At 56.1% G+C, this 21,093-nt stretch overlaps 1 protein-coding gene across 2 annotated transcripts in view; it reads right to left on the bottom strand.

Annotated features, from left to right (window-relative positions):
- UACA (uveal autoantigen with coiled-coil domains and ankyrin repeats) overlaps positions 1-5,594 on the bottom strand; it is a 28,367-nt gene extending 22,773 nt beyond the window's left edge. For both annotated transcript variants that reach the window (XM_017836241.1, XM_017836242.1), the window contains exon 1: positions 5,486-5,594. In XM_017836241.1, coding sequence (XP_017691730.1) covers positions 5,486-5,542 — 57 coding nt within the window. In that variant the 5' untranslated portion in view covers positions 5,543-5,594. The remainder of the gene's footprint in view (positions 1-5,485) is intronic.
- Positions 5,595-21,093: the final 15,499 nt, after the last annotated feature.

Here is a 21,093-nt window from a genome sequence, read left to right as displayed (position 1 = left end):
TGTTCAGCAGGTGCAGTTTCCCCTGCACTGCAGAGGCACTTCACTGTCACCCATCTCTTCTGCAGATTTTGCCTTACCTGCATTTGCCTAGAAAAATCCTGCACATACCAGCTACAAGGAGCAACAGGTCCCTCCCAGCATTGCCAGCCTCCCTTTTCCACATGGCTGGGACAGGGGAAAATCCATCAGCACCAGCCACAAGAGCTCACAAGGTACACTGGAAGTGTCAGAGGACTCTGCCTATAACCCCCGAAGGAGGCAAACCCTGATAAAAGAATTAAAAATAGTCTCAACTTTGTTTTGAAACAGCTTCCTCATGTCTCATGGCCAACATACAACCACAGTGCACTTTACTGATAAAACAGCCTCAAATTCCCAGCCTTGAGACACAGCCTGACTTGGACACCAATAAAAGTGATCAGAGCTGCTTATGCACTCTGCAAACAAAGCAGTGGCTCTGCAGCTCCTTTTAAAACTCTGTCAAGTCCATTTTATGGTGACTGAGGCCAGCCTCACACACAGCAAAGCACATCACACCCTCTACAGTAAAGGAGAGCACCACAGCTCCCACCTCACAGGTACAGGAGCCCAGGTCCTGCTGCTCCATCCCAGCTTCACCCCACAGCTGCCCAGGGGAAAATATTTCCCTTTAAGCAGGGAGAAAGCAGGAGCAAGGTCAGAGTCCAGCTGCCTGCACTGCCAGGAAGGGCAGCACATCACCTGCCTTCCCAGGACTCCAGGCACAGCATTAGCTGGAATTATGAGCTCTCAGCAAGGCCCCATTGATTTGTGTGCTTCCATTTATTAACAAGGCATCGGGAAATATCAGGGGCTGATGAAACACAACGTGATTATTACACTGATACACAGGGATCAGCCCCAAGCACATGTGCCCAGGGAAGGGATAACACGCTGCAGGCTCAGCCCTGTTCTGTCACCATTAAGTGATGAGAACATGGAGACAGTATCAGCCTCAGATGTTCAAGCATTTGCTTGCTCATATTAATATTTAAATACTGACAAAGTACTCCATAAGTTGCTTCTACACCAAAGGTCAGATGAACTCAAACCAGATAAACCATGGAGCTTATCTGTGTCATTATGTCTGCAAATCAGCTCAGGGTATTGAACTCACAGGCACTCACTAAACCCCCACTCTTTTAAATATTTTTAATTGCTACATTCCAAAGTGATAAAGCATTAAAACTCTCTTCTACGGAGCCTGAAAATTACAATGCACCTGTAAACAGGCTGCACCACCAAGCTTTTGCTGGACCACAAATTGCCTGTTGTGTTCCTTCAGCATCAACCCCAAACATCACTGGAACAAACACCCAATTCCAGTTAACTAAATGCAGACAAATCACAAAGGGGTTTTTCCAAGGAGCACACACGTCAGCAGGAGCCTCAACAAAGCTTCCTGGAACCAAAGGTGCTGTGAAGAACAACCCCAGCCCGGCCAGGAATGCCACTGGAATATTGCAGTGCTGTGGGTTCTCCAAGATGCCACCACGGAGTCACCCCAGGCTGCCCGAGGGAGGCACAGGGACTGCTCTGGCCAAGAGCAGCAAGGCTGGAAAAACCCTCCTGCTGCCTCCCAGCACTGTGAGCAGTGGCTCCCAAACTGCTCTGCCTTTTGCATGAGGCAGTCGTGACAAACCCCCCAAAATCTCGCTCCTGGTACAAACCACCCTGTGCCACCAGCAGCACGAGGCTTGTCTGTGCTTTCAGAAGTGATCTTCAATCTTTAAAGGCTTAAAATTATCACACATCTATTTTTTATTTCATTCCTTCAGTTACCAGTGTGTGTTTGGCAGCACACTGGGGCTACAAGGCATTTTTAACATGTTTCTGCTGCACATACAAAGAGATGGTGCTGCTGATGAATTAGCAAATTCAAACAGTATTCTTCATTCCCCTAATAAAATGGGTCAGACCAGAACAAGAGGTGGTACCTGCCCTCTCTGGTGCTGACAGGGCAGGAGTGGATGTGTAAGTGTGTACTGGGTCACCCCACAAAGCTCCACTCCTTCCCTAGAGGAAAACTCATCCATTTAACAGAGCTGGGCAGCCTCCGTGGGGAAAAAAACTGTTGACACAACCCTGAACAAGTTCAGCTGTCACTAACTACAGAGCCTGTGCAGATATTAATTTAATAATCACAGATCATCATAGCAGGGCAAGTGTTCAGGTGTCCACCTTTGTTCCTTGCACAATGGTTTCCACTAATTACAGACAAGGTTCAGGTTCTCTTAATTAAACAAAACCCAGCATCACTTTTCCCAGAGGAGAAAGGATTGGTAGAAGCTTTCACAGGGTTTCATATCTGCTCACTGCCACCACGTGCAGGTGATTCCCATCTCTTGCAGGTGATTCCCACCTCTTGCAGCACTGCTGCTTTCTGAACCGCCTGTGGGTCTCGCACCAGCTCCACCTCACACCTTGGGATGCAGCAATTCCAGAGGAAAAAAGACCTGCTGCTGCTCAGTGGCAGCTCTGCTCAAAGCACTGCCAGGAATCCCGTGTTTCCCAGGAACTCCAGGAGCCCCCTTCCCTAAATTCCAGGCCCCATCACAAAGGGCAGAAAGGTTAAAACCCCACACTAAAGAGATAACACAGCTCAGGTTTAACAGAACACCCCCACAGCTACTTTCCAAGTGTTCCCAAGGAAGCACCTCTTCCCCTGCAGAGCCACAGTCAGAACCTCACCACTGAAAGTCCATTTGCAAAGGTCTGAACCAAAAATAACGTTGTAGAACAACAAATCAAACTGTCCCCAACCATCTTCTCAAGAGGAGCCCACCAGTGAGCACTTCATTTGTACAGACAGCTGCACACACAACTCCTGACTCTGCTGGAAGAGCACATTTCCTAAACACAAACCAGGTCACAAACTCACATTTATAGCAGCAGGATGTATTTTGGAACCTCAGAAACACGGGCAGTGTGTGCTGCTGTGGGCACCCAGTGGGACTGACTACATTAATTAAAGTCTTTTCTGTGACTGCTGGTGAAAAGCATCACCTCTGACCTCATGGCTTTGTGCTCCACAGAGTCTCACATTAAAGCTTCCAGCCTACACTCCTGCTAACGACAAGCATTTGTCTCACTATTCAGAGCACTGAACAGGCTGCTCAGATGATTTTCCAAGCACCATCAGCCAGCTGGAGTTGGCAAAACCAGGTAATTCCATTTCAGGCACAACGTTCTGGATAATTGTGGAATTGGTAATAACTATTGCTTTTGCTTTTTGTGGCTTCCCTCCATCAGGAGCCCAGTAATAAAGCCATTTCCAACAGATCTCCATCAGAAGGCAGGTAATTATTCCCTTAACCTGGAGGAAAATTTCCAAAAGCAGCACGGATTAGGTTTCTCTCCACCCCCCAGGAAATAGCACTGGGTGGGGAGAGGAGAGAGGGATGAAGTTTCTCAAACAGTCAACTCTTTTACTCCCCTTTGAGCAGGATCTGTAAAGCTCCCGCTGGCAGGATTCCCACCCACTTCCCTCCTTCCCCAGCAGCAGAACAGAGACCCGGCTTCATCCCTTCACCCCCCTTCAGCCTCACTGTTAACACCCCACCCGCGGGGAAGGATTCTTTCCCCCCACGTAGAAGGTTTTAAGTTGGTATTTGATGAGCTGGTGGAGTGATCGTGTAACCAAACTATGTAATAAACAGGGGAAATGAGTTTATCATGGATACAAAGCCCCGTTTTTAAAGGATCTCGCTGAAAGCTATTTCCCTTCAAATGTTTTAGAATAACTCCAGCTCTTAAAAGTATTAAAACTACTCAAACCTCCTCTGAAGACAAGGTTTGTTGAGCCCTCACCTATGGAAGTGAAAAATCTCCATGCCTACTCAAAACAAATACGGGTGCTGTCGGGTCTTTGTTGAGACTTAATTATCGTGGGCTCATTTGAGAATGACAAACAGCTCTAAAAGTACAGGACAACTGATGAGCACAAGCCAGCGCCAGCCTACACATGACAAATCATCATAACTGCCCCGTGAATCACTGCCGTGCTCCGGGAATGCTCCGGAGCCCTCCCTGGCAGGGACCGCACTCAGCGCTTCCCAAACCTCGGGATTCACACCTCTTTCCAACGAGTTATTATCTGCAGGTAACAGCTTCGGACCCGAGGCAGATTTTAAAGACAGCCAGTATCTCAGAGGACAGCCGATAAAAGGCAGCGTCCCACGTTCTCCTGCCCCTTTCCCGCTATCCCGCGGTGCCAGCAGCAAGTTCGGCAAAGGAAGGCAGGGACGAGCTCGGGAGCGCAACTGCCACGGCGGATACCCGGGGAGGCGTCCACGGAACAGGCACAATTAAAGGTGATTTACCACGCAAAGCGATTTCCGAGCACAGCTTTCTCCGGTTACAAAGACCTCTCCTACCAAAAGTCATCAGCAGGGGCGAGCGAAGTAAAAATAAAGCCCCAAAAAAAGCCAGTTAACAGCAGCCCGCATTTGGGAAGACACAGAGAACAAGGCACAGACAACTGCACCACCGCAAAGGTGCATTTCCAGAGGTTCTGCCTCGCCCAGGCCCAGCATTCCAGCCCGGATGATCAGGAATCACAGCTGTGCAGTGACCAGCTGCCCTGAGAGCTTTTTGCCCACTTTCTAAGCAAATCCTGCTTCCCAAACGCTCCGGTTTCGCCACACGAATCACTCCGGCGGAGCTGCTGCCCGTGCCGTGCACACACGGGAGCCCCCGGGCTGGCTGCCAGCCGGGGCTGCACCGGCTCCAGGGGCTCCGATGGAAAAGAGAGGTGTTAATTCCTGCCGGGCCGGGCAGCAGAGCCCAAGGCAGCGCTAAATGCGCTCGCACGCCCGTGTTCCGAGCCGGGGGTCACGCCGGGCGGCCGGAATGAGAGCCAGGGGCAGGGAATGTCATCCCGCGGCTGCTGTGCCCCCTGCCCCGGCACAGCCCACCGCGGGGCCCTGCCCCCCAACCCCCGGGGCCCCTGGGATCCTCCAGCGATCCCAGCCCACCAAACCCGCTCCCTGCGCATAGCGGAGCCCCCGATGCCGGGGAGCCGGGACCCCCCGGCTGTGCCTTTCCATGAACCGGGACCTTCGTGCTTTGCCCCTCCGGGAGCCAGGACACCAGCACCCCATCTCCAAGGAGCCGGGACCCTCCCGGGGATACACAACCCCCGTGTTGTGCCCCTCCACCAACCGGGACCCCCCGAGTTTTGCCCCTCCAAGAACCGGGAGCCCCCGAGCTCTGCCCCTCCAAGAACTGGGACCCCCCGAGCTCTGCCCCTCCACGAACCGGGACCCCGAACTCTGCCCCTCCAAGAACTGGGACCCCGAACTCCGCCCCTCCAAGAACCGGGACCCCCCGAGCTCTGCCCCTTCACCAACCGGGACCCCCCCGTGCTCTGTCCCTCCAAGAACCGGGAGCCCCGTGCTCTGCTCACCCCGACCCGGGACCCCTCCGGAGCCCCCCGGGTGTCCCGCCGCCCCCTCCCTGCACCCACCGCGCTGCCCCCAATGACGGCTTCGTGCTTCTTGAGGCGGGACTTGAGGCTCTTCATGTCGGGCCGGGGGCCCCGCTCGGCTCCGCTCCCGCTCCTGCCGCCGCCACGGCCGGACCGCGGCCCCGCCCACCCCCGCGCGGCCCCGCCCACCCCCGCGCCGCCCCGCCCCCTGCCGGGCGCGGCCAATCGCCGCCCTCCCGCGCGGGCCCCGCGACCAATCAGCGAGCGGGGCGGGGGGGAGGGACTTCCTCGCTTGAAAGGGGAGCGGTGGGGGCGTGGCCCGGCACAGAGCCGCCCGGCCGGCAGGGGGCGCGCTGCGGGCGGGGCAGGGCGCGCGGAGGGAGGGGCGGCGCTCTGGGCCGGGGCGGCCCCTCAGGACATCACAGAGACGGCGGGCGGGGGGTCCTGAGGGAGTGGGACAAGGACCGGGATAACCACCGGGATAACTACCGGGATAACGACCCGGAGCGGTCCAGGCCCGGTGGACCTGGCCCCGGGAAGACCCCGCCTCCGTCCGTGCGAGGACAGAGCTCCCTGTGTCTGCGGGAGGGGCTCGGAACCCTCACGTCCGCCTCAGCGGGCAGTACAAACCCACGGCCGCAGTGCAGACATCCCCCTTAATGGCACTGATGTGCAAGAGAATGCAGGGATCGCACCAGAGCTGAGCAGAGGCAGCATATTAAACATCGCCATTCACTGCCAGCCCCAGCGTGTCCAAAGTGGAAGTTTCCATTCACTTTTGTTCATCCCAAGTCTCATTTACCATCACTTTCTCACCCTGTTTTACTCACAGCCCTGTCACGCAACACTGGCCACTCAATGTTTTTAGACTTACTTGAGACTCACTTAGTTCCAGCCCAGGGGTTGTGTTTAAAACCTTGCTTATTACAGCTGGAACGGGGCTGTTCCACCGGTGTATCTCCAATATAAGTCGGTCTGGAGATAAATGTCACTGCTTTTTAATCAAACCATGTTCAAACACTTCGGTTCCTCTACAGGTGGCTTGTTTAGAGGGAAAGAGAGTGGTGTCTTTGAACACAAACTCTCATTTTGTGCACATCAGGGTGGCTGGGGAGCACCAGCGTGCTCTGAAATTAAACCCTTCTCAGAGGATCTGACCCCGGCCTAAACTCATCTAAAGGGATTAATTCCAGATCCGGGCTCTTGGGAGGCACGTTCATGCCCTGAATGCCATTTAAAGCTTTTGGTGTTTTTCTCCCTAAAGAGCTGTGTTTCAGGCAGACTCTGTCCCTTCAGGAGCCCCCTCCGTTCCATTCCCCCAGGGATCCCTCTGTGCTTCCCAGGCACCGACAGAACCTCCAGCACCTCCTCGGAGCAGCTCCGACAGCTCCGGACACCCCTGTCCCTCAGCCAGGCAGTCCCACACGGCTCTCCTGGCTGTCAGTCCCCTGGGAACCCCAATTCCCACTGCTCCAGCCTGGCACTGCCACCCTGGCACAGACAATCTGAGCTGCCTGGCACAAAGCAAAGCCACTGCAGCAGCAGTGGAGATCAGGATTCCCTGGTTGTTTTCTACCCTGACAATACAAGTGGTTTCCTTTCTTCTTTCCTTCCTATTTCCAAAAGTATTGGACAAGCGAATTCCTCGAGCGCACCCGAGGCACAGCACGTCACAGGGGTGTTTGCCCAGGGATGTGCACAAACATGAGGCAGCAACGTTCACATCCACTCAGGAATCCATGGGAAAAGCCCAGCCCCAGCACCAGCCTAACCTGGGGCAGAAGAACTGCTTTGAGTTGTTTGGATCAGAAGCATTGTCTGCCGAGTTGTCACAGAAAATAGTTAGTTCATTAAAAATAAGCTTTTATTACAAAAGTTTCAGCTTAACAACATGTTGTCTGACTCTCAGGCCCAAGCTCACAGCAGTGGCTTTCTCCTCTTCCCACCAAATTTGTGCTGTTTAAAGGAAGCACCTTCTGAGTCACCCCTCTACTGGGAAAGCAGAATCTTAAAAATAACTCCTTGCTCTCAAGTCAATGCCAAGAACTGCACACAGCAGTTCCAAGTGCTCGGCCAACTCCAGAGCCAATTCCATTATCCCTGTCCCCAGATAATCACACGCATCCATGTGTTTGCCCCAGCTGGGTCTCTGTGCAGTAAGAGGGTGGCATCTGCCTTGTCATCCAGCTCCCTCCCAACAGAGTCAATCCTGAGGGAAGCGTGTCCCCGTCACACCACGGTTCTCACTGGCCAGCTCCAGGCAGGGTAGAGCCATCAGCCAGCTCAGCTGGAGCAGAGCATTCCCATTTTTTCCTTGCTGTCAAAGCTGAAGTTCCCTATCTGAACACCATTCTCCAGCCCTACCTGTCAGCACAAGAACAAGGTATTTCACGTTAAATTCCTGGAGCCTGCCTGGTCTGTGAGGGCACTCTGGCCCTGCAGCCTCAGGGAGCATAGATAACCCTTCTGGAGCTCCACCTCCAAGTCTCCATTCCAGCCCAGGCCAGACCAGTGCAGTCTGGACAGATGTCCCTGTCTGGCCCTTCCCTGACCACGGTGCCAGAACTATTCCCTCATCCTGGACGCATCTCCTACGGGCCCTTTATCCACACTTCTCACTTTGCTCTCCAAATTAATTCAGGCTGCTGCTGCTCAGACTGTTGGCATGTAGTTCCCACTACATCACCCCTCTCCACATACCATCCCCTCTTGCCTGTTAGCTAGAAATACAGAACCATGGAATCACAAACTGGTTTGGTTTGGAAGGGACCTTCAAGCTCATCCAGTCCCCCCTGCTGCCGTGGGCAGGGACACCTTCCACTATCCCAGGTTGCTCCAGGCCCCATCCAGCCTGGTCCCGATGTTTGTTCCGCAGCGTGCTCTCCCCATCACTCCATCCCTGGTTCTTGGCTCCTGTCCCCTCATTGTCTGCCCAGACGTTCTCCCAGCTCTCTTGGAAGTGAGATGAGCCAATACAAGCCAACGTGCTGTGGCTCGCGTTTGCTGTGCGTGGGCACAAAGACCGGAGCACAACCTGAGGGTGGTGAGACAAGGTCACTTCACACTTCCCAAACAGAAACCTGGAGCTCCTGCTGGAGATTTGTTCCCCAGTCTCCTCAACTTCATGATTTCCTTCTCTGGATTTTCTCCTTCAACCCACGAGTGTCCTTGGAGCAGTGGCTGACACTGCACATCTCCTGGTGCACTGACTCAGGGCGCAGTGGCCGCTCGTGCCTCGGCGATTCCGTGATCCCGGCAGCCGTGTCCGTGGGGATGGTGGGAGCTCTGGGCACGGCTGCCTGCACTAACGCACACTTAGTGCCGTCCCAGCCACCAGGGCTGGGATCTATCTCAGCAAGCAGCTTATGCAGCTCCCAAACTATCACTCTCTGTCTGCTCACAGGGTTCATTTTTGTGACAACCTTCGCTTGCAGCAGCACAACAAAGGGGCTGCTTATCATGCAGTGTTTGCGTGATAAGTGCCGAGTTAATGGCACACGAAATTTGCTGGCTGGTCCTCTGCAGGCCTGGGATCTAATTAATCTCTGGCAAGTCCCCCTGAAATAGAAGCAGTGTTGGCCTGCACATGTAGCAGTCGAGACCAACTAATTGGAGCCAAACTGTACAGCGAGACAGGAGGGAGGACTCGCTGCAGCACGGTGGGGGTTTTCACAGTCACAGTGCTGCAGCCCGAGTTTCTGCTCCATTGGAAGAGCACCATTTGTGCCATTCTCCTACCCCAGTCAGAGCTCAAGAAATATTTGAGGCAGAGTCACAAACATCCTGCAGCCACACAGGAGCTGGCTGGGAAGCAACCTCCAGACAAGTCACCCCCTGGCAACATCTGTCTCCAATAAGTCTTAACAAGCTTTGGTTCTCAGCAGTTTTATACAACAGAGAAGCAGATCAGCGTGAATATATTCCACTTTTCAAGGGGTTCCACTTATCAATCAGTTCATAATGGGCCATAAACATCAAACCCCAACACGACTGAAAGGGAAACACACTCTTCGCTTTCTATTTCCACCGGGGTCATTAAACTACCCAGCCACCTCCTGCATCACTGGCTGCCTTAATCATCTGGATAAATTAATCCCCATGCCAGGCACACACACAGAGGAAGATATAATTTTATCTCCCTTTGCTCTTGGACCCATGAAGAGTCACAGTCTTCACTGCAAGGATATAGTAAGGCCTTGTTCTCTTGGGGTGTCTGACCCCCCACCTGTGCCCGAGGTCCCACTGGGGGCAGTGCCCCTGGCGGGGACACATCTCTGTCTGGTGCCTCCCTGACCCAGCTCCCAGGATCACACCAGGCACTCCCAGGAGCAGCGATGGCCACACGGAGCACACACACAGCCACTGTCCCACTCCCAGCCCCTGGCTGGCTCCCTCCTTCCCTAGGGCAGCTCCTCCCCATCCCCAGGAGCACCAGCCAGGAGTGCACAAACCTGCCCACTCATCTCCTGCCCCTGTGCTGGGACAGGGAGGGACAGGGCTGCAGGGACCTACAACAGGTGGGGGGAAGGCTTTAACAGCTCATAGCCAAAGCAATCCGCTGTCCAAGCTGTACAGAATAATGGAATTATAGAATTGCTGAGATTGGAAAAGACCTCTGAGATCATTGAGTCCAACGGTCAACCCAGCACCACCACCACGTTCACACCAAAGCTTGGCCTCAGGTGCCACATCCACACGTTTTTTTGAGCACTTCCAGGGACGGTGACTCCAGCACTGCCCTGAGCAGCCTGTGCCAGGAATAACACTTTTTCATAATGTCCAACCTAAACCTCCCTTGGCACAACTTGAGGCCATTTCCTCTTGTCCTGTCGCCTGTTCCTGGGGAGAGGGGCCTGGCCCCCCACCTCACTCCAACCTCCTTTCACTTGATGCCTTTCACCCCAATTTTATTCTGCGTTCCCAGAAAGGGCGAGGGCAGGAAGCACGCTGAGGCGCAGTGTCCGTGCAGGCAGTGTTTGCACACTGTGCTCCTGGGCCTGCCCGGCCTGGCGCCCAGCCGGGCACAAACAAAGCGTGTGCCAGTCTCCTGGGAGCTGAACTCAGCCAGGGCTGCGCTGCCAACTTGGCTGCTCTCCCTGGCTCCTCGTGGCCGCTCCGGAGCAGTGCCCGGCAGGCACAGGGAGCGCCCAGCCCTGCGCCCGGAGCACAGTGCCCAGACCAGGCCTGGCATGGGCTCACGGGAGCGGCCAGTGTGCGGCCAGCGATGGGAACGGGAACAGGTGGGACACGACTTTCCAAAGCCGTATGTCAGGTCACAAGTGGGTGTAGAAAGTAGGGCTGGTGCCTGCTGCCAAGACAGCCCACAGAACAGGCTGTCCTGTGTATCACGGATTAAATCACACCCCAAAGGAAGAAAACACCCCAAAGGAAGGGAATCTGGTTTGGCAGCAAGAGAGGGGAAAACTCAGGTTGTGGATGAAGACTGAAAACAGCTGCTCAGTTTTTCCCCACTAGCACGTGTTTTCAGGGAAATGGTGAATTTAATTTTCAGTGGACTCTGGTGCAGATGAGAGGGTAAAGCTCTGGAATGCCACTAGGGAAGATGTACAGCGAAGGCATCCTATCCTGGGGCTCCGAGCCTCGCCGAGCACCTCGGCTGCTGAGAGGCAGCAAATACGCTTTCAGAGGAGTGAAGTTGTGCTGAGGCAACAACAGTGAGAGCCAGCCAGAAAACCTGTGCTGTAGCACTGTGGTCACAGCATCTGTGTGATAAATGATATTAATTAAGCAGCACATTCCATCAAGTACAAGGGAGCTGAACTTCCAAGTGAACCAAAGGCAGCGTGTCCCACACAGACTGCGGAGCCTGAACTCTGTAACACGTGCTGTGGTCGTACCCGAGGGTGGGAAGGAGAATTAGAAACAGAAGTGGGTGCAAGGAACATACCAAAAACTTCTCACATTCCCATCAGGAAATCGTTGCCATTAAATTCTGGTTCCCCACACCACAAAAAAAAAAAAATGGGGTTTTGCTGCTGCCTTTGTTTCCCAGCAGGAGCAGGAAGGAGTTTCAATCAGATCATGCAGCTCCTGGAACGTGGGAGCAGAGGCAAAGGGAACCTTGGGACAGGGCTTCTGGGGCTGCACCAAGTGACAGAGCAATGGCAGGAGAAACCCTCATCTCCCATGGACTGACTTGGTCACAGAGATAAAGCCTTACCATGAATATGGTCAATGGGAGGACAGACAAACAGAAGGGATAAGGAGAAGTGATAAGGAGCCTAAAGGAATTCGAGGATCAAAAGGAGCTTAACCAGAGCTGAATGCCTTCCTGCACAGAGCAGACCAGCCAGGGAGTGACCATGCTCCAGTTTAACTGTTTCATTTGCAGCAAGAGAGAGAAATGTGTCTCTGTGGGAACAGTGTGCAAATCCATCAGAACAGTGGCAGAGCTGCAGACAGGTCTTCAGAGAGACCATGGTTTGTCTGTGGGGAGCCAGCCCAGAAAACATCTCAAATAGCTGCTGCCATCAGCACGTCCCTGTCCATCCTCATGGATGGGTTGGCTGGCTGCACTGGAAACCAGAGCTCCCAGGCAACCCCGGCCACACTTTCCAAAGCTTTAGAGTCAATAGCAAAGGCAAAGCTCTTCTTAAGCTTCTTATCCTTGTGTGTGATGTCTGGAGTTGGACCATCAACAGCTTGGAGCCTTGTTTAAGCTCAAATGGATCAACAGTGAAACCAGAGCCCCTTGACCTTCAGTAGCTCCCTCACCCTCTGTCTCTTCTTGGGCACTCCTGTCGGCACCGGAGAGACGCTGCATTCATTTTTAGGTTGATGAGGGGCAAAGCAAGCAGGGTCCCAGGTTAGCAACCATCCAGGCATGCAGGATTTGCAATATTAGCAACCACAGCGTCTCCCACAGTAACCCCAACCAGCAGAGTCTCCTGCAGCCACAGAAACACCACACAGCTCTCCAGGCCTCACAAATTAACTTTGTTATCTTGGCCGTGCTTTCCCTGCTCTCCATCTGCTCTGAGCAGTGGGAAAACAGTGGGGTTTGAAGCCCTGCCTGCTGCTGAGGGAGCAGCTGGACCTGCAGCAGCCAAACCAGCCCGGGGCTCACAGGAGGAGCCAGAACGAGCTGCAGCAGAGGAGGAGGAGGAGGAGGAGGAGAGGCTGGGGGATGAACAACCCCCAGGGAAGCGCAGGGGGAACAGGGTTCCTGGGGTCACCCGAGGCTGGTACATGACTGTCAGCTCACACCAGTTACTGCACCCCTGAGTTCGTGGTACTCCTGCAAAACAGATCCTGTGCCTGCCTCCCCTGCTCCCTCTTGGATGCTGGCCGATGGCAAACGGGGTCTGAATTTCCTGTGAATGGGATTGGGTTCTGGAGAACAGCTTTGGCTCATGCTGGGCAGCAATCTGTGCCCAGATCCGGGAGCTGATGGAGCTGTGGAGCAGAGGTCTCAGCCCTTGGAGCAGTCCCAGAAGAAGGGGCAGGCTGTGTCCTACTGCCCCTGCAGAGTGCCGGACCCGGGCAGCCAGGCTCCAGGATCACCTGCGGAGGGGTCGGCAGCTGGGAAACGTGAGCCGGCTCCCTGTGGATCTGCACTGCCAGGGCTATCCAAGGACAGGTTTTCTCAAAGTCTTGTCATTTCAAGAGAGAGGGGAAAAAATACCCATGGGTCAAAGCATCCAAAGCCTGGGAACTACTCCAGGAGAGTCCTTTGCTCTGCCCTTTTGGAGTGCCCGGGTGCAGCACTGGGAGCAGACACCAGACACTGTCCCAGGATGGCGTGTCTGCCCCTGGAGAGGACCTGTGCCCCCAGACATCCCACCTGGGATCTCTGGGAGCTGGCTTCCCTGGCTGCATGGGCAGCTCCTGTCCTAAATCCAGGGCTTGTTTTAGCTGGTGAGGCTCCAGCCCTGCTGAGCAGTGTCTGTCTCCATCGCTCTGTTATTTGAACACACTTGTTTGCTCAAGTGCAGTGACCAATCTGCGTGGCAACTCCATCCACAAAATACTCTCTGTCCTGCTACAGGGCAGCTTCCACGCTCAAATTCCTCCTTGCATCCAATCTGGGAGGCATTCCAGAGTGGTCTGTGCTGCAAGAGCCTCTTGAACAATCAGCTGTAGAGCAGTGATCCCAGCGTGTGTGTGATTGCACACTCTGCTCCCTCCCCAGCCCCTGCAGGGCCCAGGCAGCCGTCCAGGAGTGTGGAAGTGGGGGAAGAAGCACAGCTAAATCCAAACCAGTTCCAGTTCTGCTGGAGTGGGGTGAACTCTGCCGTAGGGATTTCCCCCATGTCACACTCCACAGCATATCCCATCTAGCCCTGTCTTCTGGCAGTGGGAAGCCATTCCCTGTGTCCTGTCCCTCCATCCCTCATCCCAAGTCTTTCTCCAGCTCTCTTGGAGCACCTTCAGGCCCTGGAAGAGACTCTCAAGTCTCCCTGGAGCCTTCTCTTCTCCAGGCAAACACCCCCAGCTGTTCCAGCCTGGCTCCAGAGGAAAACAGGAGAAGCTTGAGTTACTTCAGAAATATTATCTGTAAAAACTTCGTAAACAAGGGTCCGGATTAAGCAAGCGGGAAAAGCACTGAAACCAGGAACTGAATGGTCTGATTCAAGGTAATATTGTGTTAAACCCAAAAACCCAGGAGAGCCCATTCAGGCATGAAAAGCCAAAAATCCACAAAAGGTCCTTCTGGAGCCCCACCCACCCCCCAGGCTGCCCTGCTCCTGCAGCCCCTCCCTGACACCAGTCCCTGGCTCAGGGAGTCCCGGGAGCAGAGCTTGGCAGGGATGTTTGTGCTCTCACTAATGAGCTGCTGCTTTCCTGTGTCCTCAGCAGAACATTCCAGGCTCCTGCACATCCCTGTGTCCTCGGCAGAGCATTCCAGGCTCCTGCACACCCTGTGTGCTGAGTTACAGCTGCTCTGGGCTCTGACGTTTCTGGTGTTTGCACTGACGAGGGAAAGAAAATTACTTAGATTTTAAATTACAGCTTAAATCCTGGAGCACGAGACCCAAACATCAGGGAGGAGAGCCTGTTGCCAAGCCACCCTAATCCCAGCCCTTTCCTCCTCTGTGTTTAGCATTCCTGCTAATGGAATTTGGAGTATGGCTAATGCTGATTAACATTTCCATGTTAGTTATTTCACATAATCTTTTCTCCAGCTATGGCACAGACTAGAAACACATCATTTATCCTTGTTCAGTCTCTGCTTCCCAAGCTCTTCCCAGACAAACCACTGGGAATGAAAGGCTGCTGTGTTTAACTGCTCCTAACATGGATCAATTCCTAAACTCAGGAATGGCATCCTTTCCCTCTCAACCTCTGCCTGGATAACAAGATTTTGATTGCAGGCTAATCCTGGGGTGGGAATAGGGCAGTGGGTGATTGGGAGGCAGGAGTGAGGACACGAGCAGGACATTTTGGGGATGGAGCACTGGTAACCGCCAGCCCATAAATAATCGGGCTAATTTTACACCTGCACTCATTCCTCCCTGCAGGGAATCCAGCACGGATAGACCGACGCCTAAAATTAGAGCAGGTTACAGACATGATCTTTAACATGTTAAAAGTAGAAACATGCCAATGGATGCAGCACTCTGATCCCAGCGCTCCAGCCTGTTTCCAGTCGGGGCGGCGGGAACATTCCAGGCACCGCTCGGGCACCTCCCGCGTTTGGTTACAGCGCTCGGGCAGCCCCGGGGCAGCCCCGGCTGCCACTCGCGAGGGCAGGGGGTGTTGCGTGGCACAGGAAGGTGCCCAGGCTCTGAAGGTCAACCACCGAAACTTCCAGTCCCCTGTGTCAAACACCGGCTCTGCCGGGCCAACCTGCTGCGCTCCCGCCCCAGCTCCGCCTGCTCCCGGCATCCGGCACCGCGGGGAGGGAGGCAGGAGCCCTGGGGTGGGGGTGCAGGAGCCCTGGGGTGGGGATGCAGGAGCCCCGAGGTGGGGATGCAGGAGCCTTGGGATGGGGATGCAGGAGCCGAGCTTGGCTGAGCAGGGACGAGAAGGTCCCCAAACTGACCGCTGGCAGCTCCCCAGGACATGAGCTCAGTCCTACTGCATGTTCTCCTCCACCTCCTCCTACCTCCATTTCCCCTGCTCCTGCAGTGCTGATTCCATCTCCTCCAAGGACTAGCTCAAGCACCAGCTTGGGATCATTCTAGGCTAACTGGGTTTTCTCTTGTTTAAAAATGAAATCCCACTTTGTGACACACCAGTTCTTAACCAAAATTAATTTTTCCGTATCATTAATTCTCCCAGGGTGAAAAAGAATATCACTAACGTGTGTGACTGCATCTGTTTGCAAAGTAAAATTAGAGCCCACTGTGATGTTGACTTTACAGAGGGAGCAGCACTTTATTCCCCTCAACCTGCAGCAGGTGAGGCTGCCCAGGCTCAGGTGGGGCAGGAGACACTTCGAGCACATCACAGGGTGTCTTTCACAGCTTCTGCTGGGAAACTCCCGTGAGAAAGAAGGAGCACGAGGAGCTCCTCCTCAGCCACTCCCAAGGGCTAATTGTTGAGTGCACTGGACCAAGGAGCACGCGAGGATGGCCCAAGTCAGTGATTATCCCTCCTGGAGCAGGATCCTCACCTCGCCCGTGTCAGGTTCCAGCGGGGGCTCGGGAGGTGCTCGGTCAGGGCTCCAGCACAGGGCTGGGCACTGCCAGTACGTGCCCTGGGCTGGTGGGGGCTGCCAGCAGCAGGAGGAGCTCAGCCAGCCCTGGATTCCTCACTCCCAGGGTCCCCAGGGGTCCCACGCCATCACACATGTACTGAGCAATCCGGGGAGCGAGCAGGGAGAAGTGGGAATCAGCACAGTGCAGTCCCTGCCCTGCAGCTCTCCTGCTCTGTCCTGGTGTCCCTCGGATGTCAGCGGGCACTGGAGCAGCAGTGCTGGGCAGGCAGGGCACTGGGAACCCGCCCTGCTGCTTTACAGCACCCACAGGTGAAGGGACAACCTGGCCCTTAAGGACAGAGCATCCTCTAAATCCGGGGAGAGGACAGGGGTGGGAACATACCCTCAGTCTGGGAAGGGGATATAGGGATCAGAGCAGGGAAGGGACAGGGGTCGGAACATCCTCTCAGTCCAGGGAGGGAACAGCTGTTTTGGTGCCAACTCAGAGCCCTGAGGTCTGTCCCAGCCCTGACAACACCAGCATGGCTGTGGGCTCACGGGACAATGCTCATCCCGTTTCCATGGAGAGCTCAACGGAGATGAGAAGAGATGGAGACAGGGGTGGGAGCTTCATTAGTGAGATTCAGAGCTCTGGGGGCCTGGATAAGGAATCCCTCTTGTTTGTACGGAGCCGGGTTTCCACTCCCCACCCAATTCCAAAACAAAGGCCGTGACTGCAGCTGCAGCTCCACAGGGAGCCTGTCCCGGCCCTGGAGCAGCACTCACCGAGATCTCTGGGACACAGGCATGTTCCTCTTACCTCAGGTGCTCTAGAGGGCTGTCCCAGGGCCAGGAGGCCAAGGCAGGAGCCAAGGCAGGAGCACTGCACCATCTCCCAGGAAGGGTTTCCCGGGTTCAGCTGTGCCCATGCCACGGACCCAGACGTGCTGTGCCGGGAGCTGGGAAAGCCACACTGGGGCCAATGCACGGGGAAAGCACAGCAAGAGGAAGGCAGGCAGGAAAGGGTCTGTGTTCCATCCCAGACTCCAGCTCAGTGCTCCTGATGAGCACAAGTCTGATTGTGCTGCAGCCGGAGAGCCTCAGGCTCGACAGCAACAGTAACAACACCCAGCAGCAACAAGTGCAAAATATCCTCAAAACAGCAGCTTTGCCAGGACCTGGCCCCAGTCAGGGACCAGCCCGTGTGTTTGCTCCCAGAGCACACACTGACAGCACATCCATCCCCTGTGCCACTCTGCCAGGGGGCCTTGGCCACCAGCTGCCCTTCCTGGGCCACCACCAGCCTCTGCCCCATCCCAGCTGATGCCCATCTGGGCATTCAACTGCTGGCACAAACCACCTGGGACAGCCTGGAGAGACACTGAGCCACAGGCAGCCTTCCCACGGAGCCCCCCAGCCTCACCTGAGCGTCCCCGGTGCACTGAGGGCTCCAGCGTGGGGGACAGGCAGCTCCAGTCTCAGGTGACACCAGCCCATGGCTTTATGGCAGTGTCTCTGCCAGCCCCAGGGTGGCCCAGAAGGCACCTGCCTCTTCCCTGTCTGCTGCCCCCAGTCCTCCCAGACGTGTTTCCAGGCAGGAGCAGAACAGGGTGGAGAGGGCAGGGACCCAAAGCTGAGGTTGCCCAAGGCATCGCTCCCAGCACACCCTGCCCTGGCTGGGAGGAGGACTGGCCTGCACGGAGCCTGGGCAGGGACACTGCATGTTTATGGAGTCCCCTGGCCAGCAACCTTTCCCAGCCCTCCTCGGGGATGGACACAGCCCCACGGGGACACACCTGAGCCACTTCTCCCCCTCTCCTGGCTGGTGGCACCACAGAGGGCTGGGAGCAGGCAGGGTGGGCACACTGTGCCATCATCCCTGGCTGAGTCCACCTGGGTGAGAGGATGAACCAGGTCCACACCAAAATGGCACAATGAGAAACCAAGGCTGTTTGAGGGCACAGCAGCAGCTTGGGGGCTTTTCTGTCTTTTAAATCTCATTTTGCTATTGAGGGAGCCAGGACGTCCTCAGCTGGATCCACGTTCACCAACTATAGCTCTAAAACCTCCAGCACAGCCCCTTCCCCACACTCTGCCTTCCTACAGGGAAGCATCCCCAAGCCCCCGGGGATGTGGGTGGACCCTACCCTGCTCCCCAGTTCCACCACCCCAGGAAGGAGCTCGGCTCTCCCACCTCTGCCACCACATCAGCTCCCTCCTTCCTGGGAATGGCAGCTGAATCCAGCACCCAAAATCCAGGTGGAAAATGGGCCGTGTCAGAGCACAAAGAGCAGCTGCCAGGAGAGGCCCAGACATCCACGTGCCTGGCACAGCATCTCCTGCCCACGGAAAGGTTTGAGGCAGAGTCACAAGAGGAAGGAGAGGAATGTGGGCAGGTCGGGGCACCCAGAGCTTTCGGCAGCTCAACGCCCTCCAGAGCTGCTGCCCAGCTCCAGGTGCAGCCCAGAGCTCCTGGGAGCTGGAGTGAAACAGGGACGAGCTTTTACCTCCCCAAGGCTGCACAGAGGGAAAACATCTTGGCTTGTCTGCTGGTCCAGCTCTGCCGGGATTCCCACTCGGGAAGGTCCCAGGAGCCAAGTGCCTCTGGTGCTCTTGGAGCCTCATCCCTTGGTGCGGCTGGAGGGAGCGTGCACAGCTTTGTGTTTCCAGCTCCACTGCCTGACCCGATGCAGTAATGACATCCCTGTGCAGCCCTGGCAGAGGGAAGCCTTTCCCAGATGACTGAGTCACTCCTGAAAGGCTCTTTTAAAGAATAAACTAATTAGGCAGCAGCCTTTGCTGCTGCAGTGAGCAGCCCCTCGGTGCAAATTAAAGGTGACAGCAGTGTCTGAGCCAGAGCCGCTCCTTGGCCTCACTGCCCCGGCTGCTCCTTGAGCTCCTGCCAAGGGTGGGAGCTGTGTGGCTCCTGTGGGACTCCCACCCTCCACTCGCTCATGTTGCCAGTGGGGGCTGCCCGGCCAAGGACTCTCAGACCCACTGAGCAGCTGGTGGGGCTCGGGGGTGATGTCAGGCCATGGGAATACCATGGAAATCAAAACCTAACAGTGCCACCCAGCAGCAGCCGCTGGGTCCTTGAGGAGACACAGCTCCTGGCAGCCCCTCCCGGCCCAGAGCAGCTGCAGGAAGCTGATTTACCCCGAGAGAAGCCGATTACAGTTCCCTGACACCCAGGAAGGCCACGCAGGCAGCAGAGCCACGGCAGGGCTGGAGGCTTCAGAGCTGCCTTCGCTCCAGGGGCACCGGTGGGTCCTTCGGGAGATGGGCTGGGGGAGCATCCTCTGTGCTGCTCCTGCATCTCTGCCCCAGTCATCTCACTAATTCCAGGCACTAATCAACAGCAATGAGTAGGCATGACCTTGGCATAATCCCAGTGTGGCAATAGAGCATGGAAAGCCCAGAGCACCTGCACTGCAAAGCCTATTGCAGGTAACAGGGAGTCACATGGAGACCTAATGGGCTTTGGCTCCAGCCCCGCGGCAGGACCCATGAGCTCCTCATTCCCTGGGGTAAGCTCCTTATCTCTGCAGGGAGCTCCAGAACCCCTGGCAGCTCAAACAGCCCCGGCTCCTTCCCCTGCCCACGGCAGGGCCGAGCCCCCCGCTCTGGCACAGCCCCAGGACCACCGTGTGATGTTCCTGTTCCACCACAGCAGAGCCCGGGAGGGCACGGGCTGCTCCCGGCACGTCCCAGAGCACCACGGCACGGGCAGGACACGGCCAGAGGGGACAGCAGGGAAGGGTTTCTGGGGGAGCACTCACCTGCACGGATGCCATGGCCCAGCCTGGGCAGGGATCACTCTGCTGCCTCCCCTCCGCCCTGTCCATTCCGGGATTGGAGCAGGGCCGAGGCAGCCGAGCTCACGGCGAGGGACCAGCCCGGGGATGGAGGAGCGTTGGGATCTCCTCTGGCACAAACGCTGCTGTGCCCGGCAGGCTCTGAATGGCAGCAGAACAGGGCGAGGATGGACCCAGCCCTCCACACCCCCCGGCACAGGAAATCACCCTCAGACGGGAACAGAGGAAGGAAAAAGGCGACCCAGCGTGGGGGGCAGGAGGCACAGCCGGGCTGCTGCCACTGCCCAGCACCGCCCTCCAGCCGGGACCACCCCGGGGGGACAGCCCAACCTCTGCCCAGCCACCACCTCCAAACAAAACTGTTTCCCACCTATAAATACACCTTCTGCGGGAGGAGCTTGGCCAGCCCAGGGCACCCACAGACCCCAAGTTCACCATCCACCTCTGCAGGGATACACAAACCAGCCACACAGACACTGGCACAGCTCCAGGCACTCCATCCCACACCCAGCTCAGGAGACTTGGCTGAGGAGGGGATGAGTCCCCAGCACGATCCAGCCCTGGAGCTGTGAGGGACAGGCCACACTCGTCCCGCAGCACTGGGAGCAGAAGGAGTTTTCCTGTGCTCGGGTACCAGGCAGGTGTTGTAGCCCCTCACCTTGCAGAGACACAGCCTGTTCTTCAGCAGGGCTTCACCCCTGAGCTTGGCACAGCAGGATGATTGGAGAGGCCTTTTCCAACCTAAAGGACTCTGGGAAATTGCTGCCTGGAAGCTAATGATTGATGCCTCAGGCCATCAGGGGACACTCACCCTTCCCAGGAGCCGGAAGGAGCAGAGGCTTCCCAGCTTGGAGAGGCCACACAGCACCAGGCACATCCCCTCCCTGGGGAGGCCGAGCATGGCAGGAGCAAAGCCCTCGGAATCTGCCACTCCTGCATCCAGAACACCCCTTGGCTGGGGAGGCAGAGACAGGACTGAGCCTCCCACTCCCTGCTCACCTCCCTTCCCTGCCTGTGGACAGCCTGGAAAACAGAGCAGGTGCCTCCTGAGCTCAGCAGAGGAGCAGCAGAGCAGGGAAGGAGGCCCAGCAGGTCCCTCCATGTGAGGGGAATGTGGCTGTGACCCCCCCCAGGATACAGGCCTTGCCCGGGGGGCTGTGGGCTGGCACCACCTCCAGCTCCTGCTCCCACCCTCACTCTGGCTGTCCTGCTCTTGATTTTCCAGCAGG

The sequence above is a fragment of the Lepidothrix coronata genome, unplaced genomic scaffold (assembly GCF_001604755.1).
Source record: "Lepidothrix coronata isolate B3197 unplaced genomic scaffold, Lepidothrix_coronata-1.0 Scaffold272, whole genome shotgun sequence".
Classification (NCBI taxonomy): Eukaryota; Metazoa; Chordata; class Aves; order Passeriformes; family Pipridae; genus Lepidothrix; species Lepidothrix coronata.
The sequence above is the reverse complement of the archived record's forward strand: the minus strand, read 5'-3'. Positions and strand labels throughout refer to the sequence as shown.